The 14,093-nt window shown below is 40.5% G+C and overlaps 1 protein-coding gene across 1 annotated transcript in view; it reads left to right on the forward strand.

Moving 5' to 3' along the window:
• LOC126458482 (lysosome-associated membrane glycoprotein 1-like) overlaps positions 1 to 14,093 on the forward strand; it is a 52,702-nt gene that overhangs the window by 16,198 nt on the left and 22,411 nt on the right. Inside the window, exon 2 of the mRNA XM_050095575.1 lies at positions 13,426 to 13,865. Within this exon, the coding sequence (XP_049951532.1) occupies positions 13,426 to 13,865 (440 nt within the window). The remainder of the gene's footprint in view (positions 1 to 13,425; positions 13,866 to 14,093) is intronic.

The raw sequence follows: 14,093 nt of genomic DNA on the forward strand, positions 1-14,093 counted from the left end.
CGTTTGGTCTAAGCTCTGTAGCCTTGGGGGCTGCCAGTGACAGTACTGTCCAGGGCCATATCCTACAGTGTGCTCAGTTTACTTTTGCTTCCTATCCTGCTACATGTCTGGCAAAAACGATTAATTGAAGAAACCCCCTCCGCCAAGTGGAAGCCTATAATAATCCCATCACTGAATGGGATTTCATGCAGGCTCCTACCTCGCCACACAAGTGGCCCCACGTCCAGATTCCATCAACAACCAGATGAGCCAACACTTGGACATTACCCAGAGGCAACCTCTACTTTTCTTCAGCTGCTTTTGGCTCACGGGTGTCTTCCCTTCACAATGATGAGATAGCATAGTTATCCCTGTACTTAAGCATGGAAAGAACTCAACGTCTCTAGACAGCTACCGACCAGTTAGCCTCGGCAGCATATTTCGTAAACTGCTAGTGAGGATGGTTAGCTTAAGATTATGTTGGGTACTTGAACCTAGAGTCCTTTTGTCCCCGTATCACTGTGGCTTCTTGAAGGATGATGTACTAACCATTTACTCGGATTGGAAAAGCAAACCAACAGGTTTTTTCCGACTGCTGACACCTCAAGTCTAATTTAACCTACTTACAATATACGACATGACTTGGCTCTGTACATTTTTGTTACCCTCCGTGATGGGCTTTTGTGGCCCCCTTTAGATTTTTATCCACAAGCTTTTATTCCACTGGCTCTTCAGGACTAGTTATCACTTCACTCAGCACCCTTTGGATCCAGGAGAATGGTATCCTGTGGGGTTGTGTGTTAAGTGTCACATTCCTCCTGTTTGCCATCAATGGGCTTGTAACACGTGTTGGGCCTCCTGTTGCTGTAGTGTTGTATGTCAACAGATTTTTGCATCTGGAGCAGCTGCTGAATGCCAGCTCCAAGGTGCCATCTGATGGGCCTCTGTGGGCTCTGTCCCCTGGCTTCCAGTTTTATCCTTCCTAAACATAGGGTATGCATTTTTGCTGTCAGCTCACAGCATTTTGCCCACCTCCAATCCATAATTTTATTTAGGCAACCAGCACCTAGAAATTGTAGCACAGTCCTGTTTCTTAGCCTTCTCTTTGATAAAAGCTCGTGTGGCTGCCCCATATTCTCCACCTGAAGACTGCCTGCATGCTGAAGCTTAATGCTCTCTGCCACCTGGCCCAGACATTGAGGGGTGCAGACCATACTACTAGTCTTCATATATACTGTTCTCTAGGTTTGTGCAGACTAGATCATGGTTGATAGGCTTATGGCTCAGCAGCCTTTGCATACAATGGATGTCTCCCTCCTGCTACCCTTAAAGTGGGATTGCCAGTTTGAATGCCTCTCACTCCCCTCCATTGGGATCTCCATCTCCATTCACTGGAATAAACCCTCTGTATTTCCCCCTGAATACCCATTGTGGGTGGTGGCTAGACCATGGATTTACTAACCTATTCCAGGGTTCTAGGTCTCTTGTTGCCCCCATGATATTCTGGCATCTTGTACATTCCATCCTTGCAGAGTTCCAGGATGCTAGTGTTTTCTACACTGATAGTTCTAAAACAATAGATAAGGTGGGATATGCCTTTGTCTCCTGCTAGCATGGCACACCGTTTACTGCTTGTAACAGGTAGTGTGTTTACAGCAGAGCTGCTAGCTATTAACAGTGCCCACCATTTTGTTAATCAGCCCTCCCACCATACTCAGTGAGCAGCCTGCAGGCTACACACCAATGCCACTCTTTATCACCATTTGGTCTGTGCTATCCATGACCACCTCTCTGCCCTTGGCTCAGTTGTCTGTCTCTGGGTCCTGAGTTAAGAGGGTATCCCAGGGAAAAAACTGGCTGCCGCTTTGGCTGGAGAGACAGATACGTAGCCCCCATTCCCTTTCATTATTTGAGGTGTAGATATGTGGATACGTGTCAGATCTGTTTGCCCAGAAGTGGAATGACATCTGCTGCGCTACTGCCCTCAGTAATAAACTCTGCACAATCAAGGAGACTACTGCAGTTGTCGCTCTTCCTTCTGCCCCTCTTAGTAGTAATAGACTGTCGTGCTGTGTATGCATTGCTCATAAAAGGCTCACCCATTGTTTCCTCTTACGTAATGAGCCACCCATCAATGTGGCTGTGGAACCAGACCGATGGGATGGAATGTCGCCTTCTTTTGACCCTTCGCACTAAGTATAGTCTCCCAGATTCTGTGTCTTTAATATTAAAGACAGTCCGTTGATGGTTTAACTGTTCCTCAGTTTCCTACATGAAAGTACACTACAGGCCATTAAAATTGCTACACCACGAAGATGGCGTGCTACAAATGCGAAATTTAACCGACAGGAAGATGCTGTGATATGCAAATGATTAGCTTTTCAGAGCATTCACAAGAGGTTGGCACCGGTGGCGACACCTACAATGTGCCGACACGAGGATAGTTTCCAACTGATTTCTCATACACAAACAGCAGTTCACCAGCGTTGCCTGGTGAAACATTGTTGTGATGCCTCGTGTAAGGAGGAGAAATGCGTACCATCATGTTTCCGACTTTAATGAAGGTCGGATTGTAGCCTATCGCGAATGTGGTTTATCGTATCACGACATTGCTGCTCACGTTGATAGAGATCCAATGACTGTTAGCAGAATATGGAATCGGTGGGTTCAGGAGGGTAATACGGAACGCCGCGCTGGATCCCAACGGCCTCGTATCACTAGCAGTCGAGGTGACAGGCATCTTATCCGCATGGCTGTAATGGATCGTGCAGCCACGTCTCGATCCCTGAGCCAACAGATGGGGACGTTTGCAAGACAACAACCATCTGCACGAACAGTTCGATGATGTTTGCAGCAGCATGGACTATCAGCTCAAAAGACCATGGCTGCGGTTATCCTTGACGCTGCATCACAGACAGGAGCGCCTGCGATGGTGGACTGAACGACGAACCTGGGTGCACGAATGGCAAATCGTCATTTTTTCGGATGAATCCAGGTTCTGTTTACTGCGTCATGATGGTTTGGCGACATCGCGGTGAATGCACATTGGAAGAGTGTATTCGTCATTGCCATACTGGCGTATCACCCACCCATGATGGTATGGGGTGTGATTGGTTACACGTCTCGGTCACCTCTTGTTCGCATTGACGCTATATTTCAGATGTGTTAAAAGACCCGTGGCTCTATCCTTCATTCGATCCCTGTGAAACCCTACATTTCAGTAGGATAATGCTAGACTGCATGTTGCAGGTCCTGTAAGGGCCTTTCTGGATACAGAAAATGTTAGACTGCTGCCCTGGCCAGCACATTCTCCAGATCTCTCACCAACTGAAAACGTCTGGGCAATGGTGGCCGAGCAGCTGGGTCGTCACAATACGCCAGTCACCAATCTTGATGAACTGTGGTATCGTGTTGAAGCTGCATGGGTAGCTGTACCTGTACATGCCATCCAAGCTCTGTTTGGCTCAGTGCCCAGGTGTATCAAGGTGTTATTACGGCCAGAGGTGGTTGTTCTGGGTACTGATTTCTCAGGATCTATGCACTCAAATTGTGTGAAAATGTAATCACTCGTCAGTTCTAGTATAATATATTTGTCGAATGAATACCCGTTTATTATCTGCATTTCTTCTTGGTCATCATCATCATCAGTGTTCTGCCTAAAGGCAGGTTTTCACATGTTAGTTCTCCAGGCTGTCCGGTCTTCTGCCATCCTCTTCAGGTCTGCATAATTTCCCCTTCCCTTTTTCGTCTATCATCTTGTATCTCCTTCTTCCTCTGTCTTTGTCTTCTCCCACAAACCAATCCTTCCAAAGCATCTACTAGCAAGCACTCCCTTCTCAATGAATGTCCCAACCAATTATTTTTCCTTTCTCTTACAACCTTCAGCAGAGATCTTCTCTCACCAACCCTTTCCAATACTCTTTCGTTACTCACTCTTTCCATCCAGCTTATTCTCTCCATTCTCCTCCACATCCACATCTCAGATGCTTCTAACCCTTTTTCATCCTCTTGTCTCAGTGTCCATGTTTCTGCCCCATATAGTGCCACATTCCAGACAAAACATTTGCCAAGCCTTTTCCTTAGTCCTTTATCTAATTTGCCACATAAGTCTCCTCTTTCTGTTGAATGCCTCCTTCACTATGGCAATTCGAGTTTTCACCTCCTGGTGACACCTCAAGTCTTACGTTATTGTGCTTTTGAGTTATTTAAATTCACTTACTTGGCTAATGTTAGATTGTCCTATTTTAATGTTGGACAGTCTGCATCTTGTACTGATGACCATACTCTTTGTTTTTGCTGTGTTTATTTGCGTCCCATATTCCACACAAGCTTCATTCAGATCTTTGAGCATGTTATTCACTGTCCACTCACTTTCTGCCACTAATGTCATGTCATCAGCAAATCTTATACATTCTATTCTCTTTCCACCAATACATATTCCTCTTTTCCCATCTAAACTTTTCGCAATAATCTCTTCAAGGTATACGTTAAACCGTGGGGAAAGGCAACAACCTTGTCTAACACCTCGATGAATGCTGATTCCTTCTGACATTTCATTTCCAGTCCTTATCATTACTTTCTGATGTAAATATAGATTTTGTATCAGTCGTCTCTTTCCAATCTACTCCTTTCCTCTTCACGATATCCATCAGCTTGTTCCACTGAACTCTGTCAAAAGCCTTTTCTAAATCTATAAAAACTGCAAAGATCTCTACCCTCTTCCATATATCTTTCCCCTATAGTTCTTAGCAGGCAATAGCATCTCTTGTTCCTTTTCCTCTTCTAAATCCGAACTGCTCCTCTGCAATCCCTCTATCCAGCTTGCCATATAACCTTCTATTCAACACTCTCAGCAAGACTTTAGCTGCATGAGAAATTAGACTGATGATGGTCCGGTGCTCTTCACATTTTTTAGTATTTCTCGTTGTCTATTGGTATCATAAATGTTCCAGCGAAGTCCTCAGGCCATTCCCCTTTGTCATATATATCGCGTTACGGGGGTAGACTGTCTTTTCTTGCCTTGTTTCCCAGACTCTTCAACAGTTCTGCTGACAAATCATCTATTCCACATGCCTTCCTATTCTTCATCTCGTTCAGCGCCTTTTCTACTTCTACTTCAAAGATGGTAAATCCCTTTCCATCTTCCGGCACATATTGCTCCTCTTCAACCTTAATTTCGCTTTGCATTTCATACCCCTTATACAGACATTAAATATATTCTTGCCATCTGTTCAAAACCTCCTTGGTTCTTCTGCTAGAGTACCATCTGCTCCTTCTGTTTCCATGTTATTCCTCTTTCTTTTACGTTCAAAAACTATCTCACTAGCCAGTCTATACATCATTTCATACTTTCCCTCTCTCTCCATTTTCTCTATTTTGTCACATTTGTGTTTCATCCATTTTTCTCTTGCTTCTTCAGTTTCTCTTCTTAATTCATTATTCAGTTTCCTGTATCCATTCTTTCGTGGTGCTTTGTGATACTCTAATTCCTAGTACTTCTTTGGCAGAGTCCATGAGTCCTTCCCTCTTTTTTATCCACTTGTCATTGACAAATTCATCAACACTACCTCTTTGCCATTTTTTACATAAATCTGTTCTCCAAATCTGATGTCTTTCCTACCTCTTTGAGTCTTTCTATGTTTAGTCTTTCCTTTACTTTACCTCTCCAGACTTTCTTCAACTTCACTCGTATTTCTCCCATCACTAAGTTGTGGTCTGAATTTATATCTGCTCCTGGATAAGCTTCAGCATTCTTCAAACAGTTCCTAAACCTTTTTTGTATCAGGATGTAGTCCAGCTGATATCTTTCCCTATTCAAATTTGATATCCATCTGTAACGTCCCCTTTTGTGGTGTTCAAATGATGTTACCCACTGCTAGTGAATTTTCTTTACAGAAACTAATTAGTTGTTCACCTCTCATTTCTTATTCCTGTGACATGGTATGTCTCTCCATGTGAAAGGTTCTTCTTGGTGTAGCAATTTTAATGGCCAGTAGTGTAGTTTCTATTTTTAGTTGTAAGGTTTTACTTTACTTCTAGAGCAGGGGCAGGATGGTTCTTGTTCGGACCTCTGTTTTCTGGGTCTGAGACCCATGACCACTCCCCCTTGAAAAGACAACACTGTTGTCCCTATGTTTTCCAATTTTTTAGATTTGGCCTATCACTTTATGCTGTATGTGTTTTTAGCTTCCTCGCTTCATAGTTTAACCCCTCTGACTGGATCAGTCTACTTTTAGCGGACACCTCTATCTTACACAAGTAACTTTTGAATCGTGGAACTGATGACCTGATTGTTTAGTTCCATAACCCTTCTGTCAGTCAGTAGATGAGATTATGCTAGGCATGACCTTCACCTAAACACACAAAAAAGATCACAGGAAATGGGGGGGGGGGGGGGAGTTGAAAACTTTTTTGTGGGGATGACACAGTTCCAGGTTGAAATGGAAACAAATTTTTGATTAAGAATGAAGCTAAACTTTCGTGCACTTTTCAGCAATCACCAGAAATGTTTTATGGCATCAAAATATTAGAGGACTGAGAAGTATAATTAACTACTTATCAACATTGATAAATTAGTCCTAGAACCTAGTTGACATAATCTCTTACCATGTGATTTCTGGAATTTAGGTTAGCCTCTCACTTGTACTGAGAAAGTAGTAGTTACAACATTCGTCAGAAACTCATAAATTTAATATGTTTGACACACACAATTTTGCTTGCATAAAGTTTCATAATACCTGATAATAGGATGCACCAAACACTTGCAGGTGAGTTTTAATCTGTTCATAAATCACCTTAAAGCTTTATTCACTATTTAACAGCAGAAACAAAGAAATATCTTTTAATGTAGGTTCTTGACATTTCATCCAATAAGAATTTATTGCAGTCGGTAACATCATTTAACATAGTTCCAACTGTAAACTTCCCAATAAGGATATCAATGGTCATTCTCAACAATTTGCTAATCTGTATAGATAGACATAACAAGCAAAATTACAAAACCACCCATCAATCACCTCATACCATGATACACACTTCCTTTTGTTGAATGTTAATGCTGATCAGAGTTATATCTTAGTTTGAAAGTAGTCAGGAAGCCAAAAATTGTTTCAGGGAACTCTTGGATACATGAACTAGTCATATACATTGCTGACGGCATGAATGAAAAATAAAACACATTAATAAAAGTCCTTGCCTTATTTGAAAAAACAGTTTTTTTTAACAAAAAAGCTGTGATGGCTTACTCAAGGAATAAAGGTATCTTGTATACAAACAGAAAACAGATTGTCAGAAACATCTGCGATGTTCATTATATAGCTTGTTAAGACATACTTCAAAATATTAAAGTTTGTAATGCAGACAGCAAAGCAAATGCATTGTTAGCGAGTCAGTCATGTCAGATAACAAAATACAGGTAGCAGAATAGTGTCGGATCAGTGAAGGATTAGTGGAGATGACTGAACACGTAACTTTCAAACATTGAGCACAGTGCAATTTAACTTTCATATCTTTACTCAGAGGACAAACTGTGCAGCACCTGGGCTTAAGTATTCTTTGTTCAGAAGGTGATGCATTGTTGCTGTCTTCAATTCCCGCCATTTTAGTGGCTTTCGTCTAACTTGTTTAGGCAGGGAGTGAGTGGCTGCTCTCTTGGACACTACGGGATTTACTAATGACCTTCCGGCGTCACATAAAAACATTCTTCAGGAATCCTCTCATTTTTTATTATTTGCGTATATGATGAAGACGTTAATGCAAGCAATGTCAGTCATTTGGAAAAATAGGGCAAATGACCAGCATGAACAAAACCAGTTGTCCAGTGTCACATTGCGTCCTGTACCTTCGATAGGCTGTACAAGTCTATTTACTATCTCCTTATGCGAGTTTGATAGTGCGAAGGGACCTTCTGGCTGTTTTCCAACATAGGTTTCCATCCCCGAAGTATACCGTGTTCTTGCGTCACATAGGGTGAAAATTTTCAAACCATATTTTGCAGGCTTGTTGGATGTACTGTTGGAAACAACATTTGTCTCTAAATGCAACCAGTTGTTCATCCACTGTCGTATATTCAGACACAGTATAATTACTGACAGTTTGATATGAAAAATTCAAACACTTCTCTGAACACAGCTAGGCGATAAAGTTCTCTATGCTGTGGTCGGTCTGGAATATCATTGAAAAAGAAACAAAAGTGCCATAATTTCATTTTTGCATGAAATTTTGCAATTCCAAAACCATTTGTGTCCCATAAGTCTTCCAAATTTTGGTGTCCTGCCCTGTAATGCCCAGCCAACATCAGCTGACCCAGAAGAGATTAGATTTCTTCCTCATATGTTGGTTTGGCATCATGGTCTTTTGTGAAATTTGATGCAATGTGTTGTATGTAAATATTTGTGCACAATGTAATTGTTCTAATTATTATGTCATTAATAAATATTGAAAAACTGTCCACAGCAGATTTTGCGATAACTTTCACACCAGGGAGATGAATAACTGGGTCTACACTTCTAGTTCTTACGCTACGGCTAGGACAACTTTTCATCCATTTTGTAACCTTATCCTTTCCAATTAAAAAACTATGCTTCCTTTCGTTATCTGCTACACTTACTTGCGATTCCAGTCCCAGGTTGTCTTCTCCTCTGTTTCTGTGTCACTGTGATAGGAGACAACTTCACAACTGTCTGTCTCTCCTCCTCTTTCTCTTCTCCTCCTTCAAAAGTTTCGTCTAAGACCTCTTCCAGAAGGTTTCGCACTCTTTCTTGCTCCGTTTTGCAACGCTCCATAGGTACTTCAACTGCACAGTGTGTGCACTTTATCGCAGCACTGCAACATAAAAAGCCACGTGGGGTGCTGACAACACCCCAAGGCACATTGTTGCATGTTTTCTTATAACTTGTGCTTCCATTGTAGATTCTGTTACTCAAAGCTTTCATATTATGACCTAGAAAGGTACCAAAGAACATGATGTTACACTCCTATCCATTATGTAATAATCCATCGATAAGGATGACTGGGGTGTTCTGAACACCCCACGTGACTGCTTAAGGGTTAAAGACCACCATAAATATTTAAAAATCAGGAAATTTTAATGGGCAGATGGTTTAGGAATATTCCTCGACAGTTTGCAGCACTGATGCCAGCTTTCAACTGTGAAGTGTTAATGGCTGCAGGTGAAATCAGTAGGGCTGTGACAACACAGAGACATTGACTTTGAGATGTTAACAAAAAAAGTGTTAAGCTACTGGTTGAGGTAGGCCTATGAAGGTGCTGTGCTTAGCCCTCTGAAACTTTGAAGGATCAGCTTACACCAACTAGGCTGTAGTTTTCATATTGAATCATTTGTGTAACAAGTCATTTATCAGTGTAAGGTTTTCAAAGTGTTTGGAATAGGCTAAGTTAGGCCTTTGTTTATGAAAGGAGGTAAAGAAAGAATTACCGTCTAATTTCATTTTTACCATCATTCACGAAAAAGTTGGAAAAGGTGATATATAATTGGATAACTGTCTTCGTAACCACCTAAATACAAATAATTTAATTAACTTTCGTAACTGGGATTCAGTCACTTGAAATTTCTTGAAAGGCATCATGTTTACGCCAGCTACTGTTAAAAATTTTTTGTTTCCGCTGTTGTATTTCGGACTTAGGCCATTATCAGGTGCGGATGTTTTGGCTTTAAGCAATGTCTACTTTACACAAGCTGACACATTGATATGCTGTTGTCAATGTATATAACAGCAAATGACGACGACATATAAATGTCTGCTTGTATAAAGTAGACATGGCTTAAAGCCAATACATCTGCACTTGATACTGGCCTAAGGCTGAAATTGCAATAGTGCAAATGAAGTTTAACAGTCGCTGGTGTAAACATGTCTTTCTACAAATAATTTATTATGAAAGCTACAGTTCAGATTTCTGAAAGATTCTGATATTGAAAAAGATCTATACACATATTGCAAGAATTTACTTAATTCATTAAGCAGTCATGTACTGGTATATACAGGGTGTACGCAAAGTCCGGGAACACTTTTAGTTATTTATTGCACAAGAACCAAACATTTTACAGATATCACACATCTCATTTTGCTGAGAAACCCTGAAAGTTTTTTTATGTATACCGCCACAGCAAAGTTTGGCAATTTGGCGATAGTTAGCGCTAGTCGCAAACATGTCAGCTGTGCTACAGAAGGGGACAGCTGTTTCATAAAATGGCCTCAATGATCACCAGATCTCACACCATGTGACTTTCTGTGGAGACACATTAGATCTGGAGTATGTACTGCCTGTACCACGTGATGTAGCCTAGCTCTGGGAGAGAGCGTGGGAAGCGACTGCCACAGTCGACGACGCCATGCTGGTACGGGTATGACAAGAATTCGACTACCGTATTGACGTCTGCCGAGTTGCTCGTGGTTCTCGTATCGAATGTTTGTAAAAAAAAAGAAAAGAAAGATACTTTCAGGAGTTTCTCTTCAAAATGCAATATTGTATGACATCTGTATAATGTTTAGTACTTGTGCAATAAATAATTGAAAGTGTTCCCAGACTTTATGTACACTTTGTGTTAGTGGTCTGTTAAATGGATTTGACTGTGTGAATTACATTATCCTTTGAAGTAAATGAGACTACTACAGTGTAATAATAGATGTTACAAAATGGTTCATATTGTATCTGACAGGCAACAGCATCAGTAGGAAAGAGTCTTGTATTAAGCTATCAGGCTATCTGGGAACTAATTAATGAGATTTTGGAGGTTCCTGTCAGTAACATTACCAGATGCCAAGTTTTTCATTTGCAGATGATACAAACATGGCATTGAATAGCAAATAAAGTCTAGTCGTAGAAAGATCGGTGCATCAAATTTTCATGGACATTAATAAATGGTTCCTAGCTAAGTCTTTTGTCAGTAAATTTTGGGAGGAAAAACACTACATGCCATTTAGAACGTGTAACTGGTTTCCCACCAGTATATGTCTAAACTGGTGACTGACGCAAGTAGTGGGCAAACAAATCTGTATGTTGCCAGACATAGGGGATATAAAAATGAAAAAGCCGACATACTCTTACTTTCATTCCATAATGTCATATATGGGTTTATTATTATTGTATTATTTTTTTTTTTCAAACAGCCCAGTTCAGGGACTCAGTTCTAGAAATAAGAATACTCTTGACAAAGATTTAGTCACTTTGGTCCAAAAAGGTGTTCATTATTCAGGAACACACATCTCCAAGCCAGCCGCCATAAAAGTTTTAACTACTAATAGTGTTCAGTTTGAGGAGCCTAAAAGATTTATTGGTGGCACACTACTGCTACTACACCATTGATGAATTTTAGTAGAAACAGTTGGGGGGGGGGGGGGGGTCACTAATAATATTAAATAATGTGAATATTAGTGCAGTCTGACTTTAGTACAATTTAGTACAAATTCAGTGCAGTAATGTGATAATTTTAAGTAAGTGTTATAAAATGATTCACCTATTCAGTATTTATAACCTCATAATGAATATTCTTAAAAGAAAAAAATTCTCATTTCATGGGGTATCTGTGGAAGATACATTAGCTTGCTCGTATGTAAATACTCAGTATGTATTCTTGCTTAGATATAGTGTACTTCCTGAAAGCTCTTCACACGGAATCATTGGAACAAAAAGTATATCTGATCTAATCCAAGTGATCATTGTGCTGTTAGCTCCTTGGGCAGCTGATGGTGCTGGGGTGTGTCACAGGGGAACACAGTTGATACAGCTTCCTTTCAAATAATTATGTACATAGATTGTTTCTCACTGCAGTAGTTACTGTTGGTTTTGTTGGCCATAATGAACACAGCATTGTCAATATAGCAGTCGTTACACATGAACTAACTTGAAAATCAGTGCTAATGTAAATGTATGCCCCAAAAGTTATGGCAAAAGCAGGCACAGAATTATGATAATAGTAAGTGCTGCACATGATATACAAATTTTTAGTGTTATGAATTAATCCATCTCCTTCCCTTCTAACATGTGCATTGTTATAGACTGTGGACAGTTACTTCACCATAATTCATGGTTGCAGGTGATTCTGTTCTTTTGATTGACTAGATACTAGTTTAATACACAAAAAATGTTTTTTTGCAGTGGATTGTAATTAACCATGCTCCAGAATTGTCATGCATTAAATTAAATTCTTGAAGAGAGAGACAGGAGTAAGAGAGGAACAATATGGGTTTAGACCTGGAGTGTACAGTCAGTCTAACATTCTCATGTAACACGACTCATAGATTCTGCGAATTGGTAAGAATTTAGTAGTGGTATTCACGGACATGGAGAAAGTGTAAGATGGTGCGAAAAGGAGAAAAACCCGGAAAACCATCCAAAAAAGGGAATTGGAAGGGTGACTACGAGAACTAAAAGTAAATGTACTGAAAGAGTGTGAGTTCTATAAAAATGGGGTTGAAGGGGAAGGGGTTGGGCGACAGGCCATTTGAGCAGAAAAATTGACAGAACCTACTGCTTTTACTTTTCATTACCATTAAGGGTGAGATAGTAACAGGGGTGGGTAGTGCAAATAAATAAAAATATAAAAGCAGTGGCATTTGCAAATGATTTGATGATGGGGAATGGAAGAGAGGTTCAGAGAGAGCCTAAATGTGTAGGAGAGAGTGGTGGAACATTATGAACTGAAATTCGATGCAACGAAGTGTGAAGTGATTGTGGTGAGGAATAGGTGGAGAGTAGCAATGGATATAAATATTAGAGGGCAAGTATAAAGTGTAAAGTTCGAAATACCTGAGAACAGTAGAATATAGTGCAAGGAATCACAAGGATATTGATACAAAGGGAAGGCAAGCCCTAGGTTTCCTGCAGTGTGTAGGGAAGCCTGGTCTGTAGTAAGAATCTGTACCAAAAATGTATTATGGTCAATTACTCACTTATGCACCAGAAACGTGATTAATGGAGAAAAGGCAGGTGAGCAGGATACAGGCTTGAGAGATGAAACTCCAAAAAAGTAGAATAGTGCTTTCTGGAATGGAAACATTGAGAGAAATAAAGAAAAGTTCATACAAGAGACCACAGAAAAGTAAAGATAAAGATGTTAAGGACATTTTACAACAGTTTTGGCAGGATACTGAGGCTGGCCACGAAATGACAGAACGCGGCAAAAGACTAGAGGAAGACGGAAACAGTGATCATTGAACTGAAGGGATATGTGATGAAGAGAGAAGATTGGGACAAAGTGGAAAGAAAAATGTTGGGAGGACAGGAAAAGGTGGGGGAGACCTATGTCCTAAGCAGACCCAGCCAGAGTCTGGAAGCTTGATGATGATGATCATCATCATCAAAACTTGTTTGAAATAGTTGTTTGTAACTGCAGTATCTGTATTTTGCACATTTTGTTTTATGTCAAACAGTAACGAAAGTAGTTTCAAAGAATTGGCACTAATGTTAAATTTTTATTCTTTACAGATGTTGCTGCACCACCACCACAGCCTCCCCCAAGCACACCATCCCCAAGCCCAAATACCACTACTCCAAACCCCAACACAACTACTAGTACTACCACTACACTGGCTCCAAATGCGACAACTACTACCACTGTAGCTCCAACAACTACTACTACTACTACGACAGTAGCTCCAAACACAACCACGACCAGCACAACTACTGTAGCTCCAAACACAACCACGACCAGCACAACTCCTGTAGCTCCAAACACAACTACTGTTGGCCCTGTCACGACACCAAGCCCAAATACTACTACTCCTGCACCTGCCCCTTCACCAACGCCAATGCCTCAACCTGCTGCAGGTTCATGGTCAGTAAGAAATAACGCATCAGATGTAACTTGTGTTATTGTCAATATGGCAATAAGGATTAATGTTACATACAGTAAAGCAGACAATAAGGTAAGATATTTTAGCTTCTCATACAAGCACATATAACTTTAGTTAGTTTTATGTAGATTTAACAGAGCTCAGTGGCTTCCAAACAAAATGTAATTGGTTTTATGGCTAATATTAAAGCACCTTCTCATACATTTGGTGTATGTTCTTCTGAAGGTGTCAGAAAGAAAACACTTTTTGGGTGATTCAGCAGCTGTATATACAGAATGAAAAAGACTTTCAGATCTCAGC

The sequence above is a fragment of the Schistocerca serialis genome, chromosome 2 (genome assembly GCF_023864345.2).
Source record: "Schistocerca serialis cubense isolate TAMUIC-IGC-003099 chromosome 2, iqSchSeri2.2, whole genome shotgun sequence".
Classification (NCBI taxonomy): domain Eukaryota; kingdom Metazoa; phylum Arthropoda; class Insecta; order Orthoptera; family Acrididae; genus Schistocerca; species Schistocerca serialis.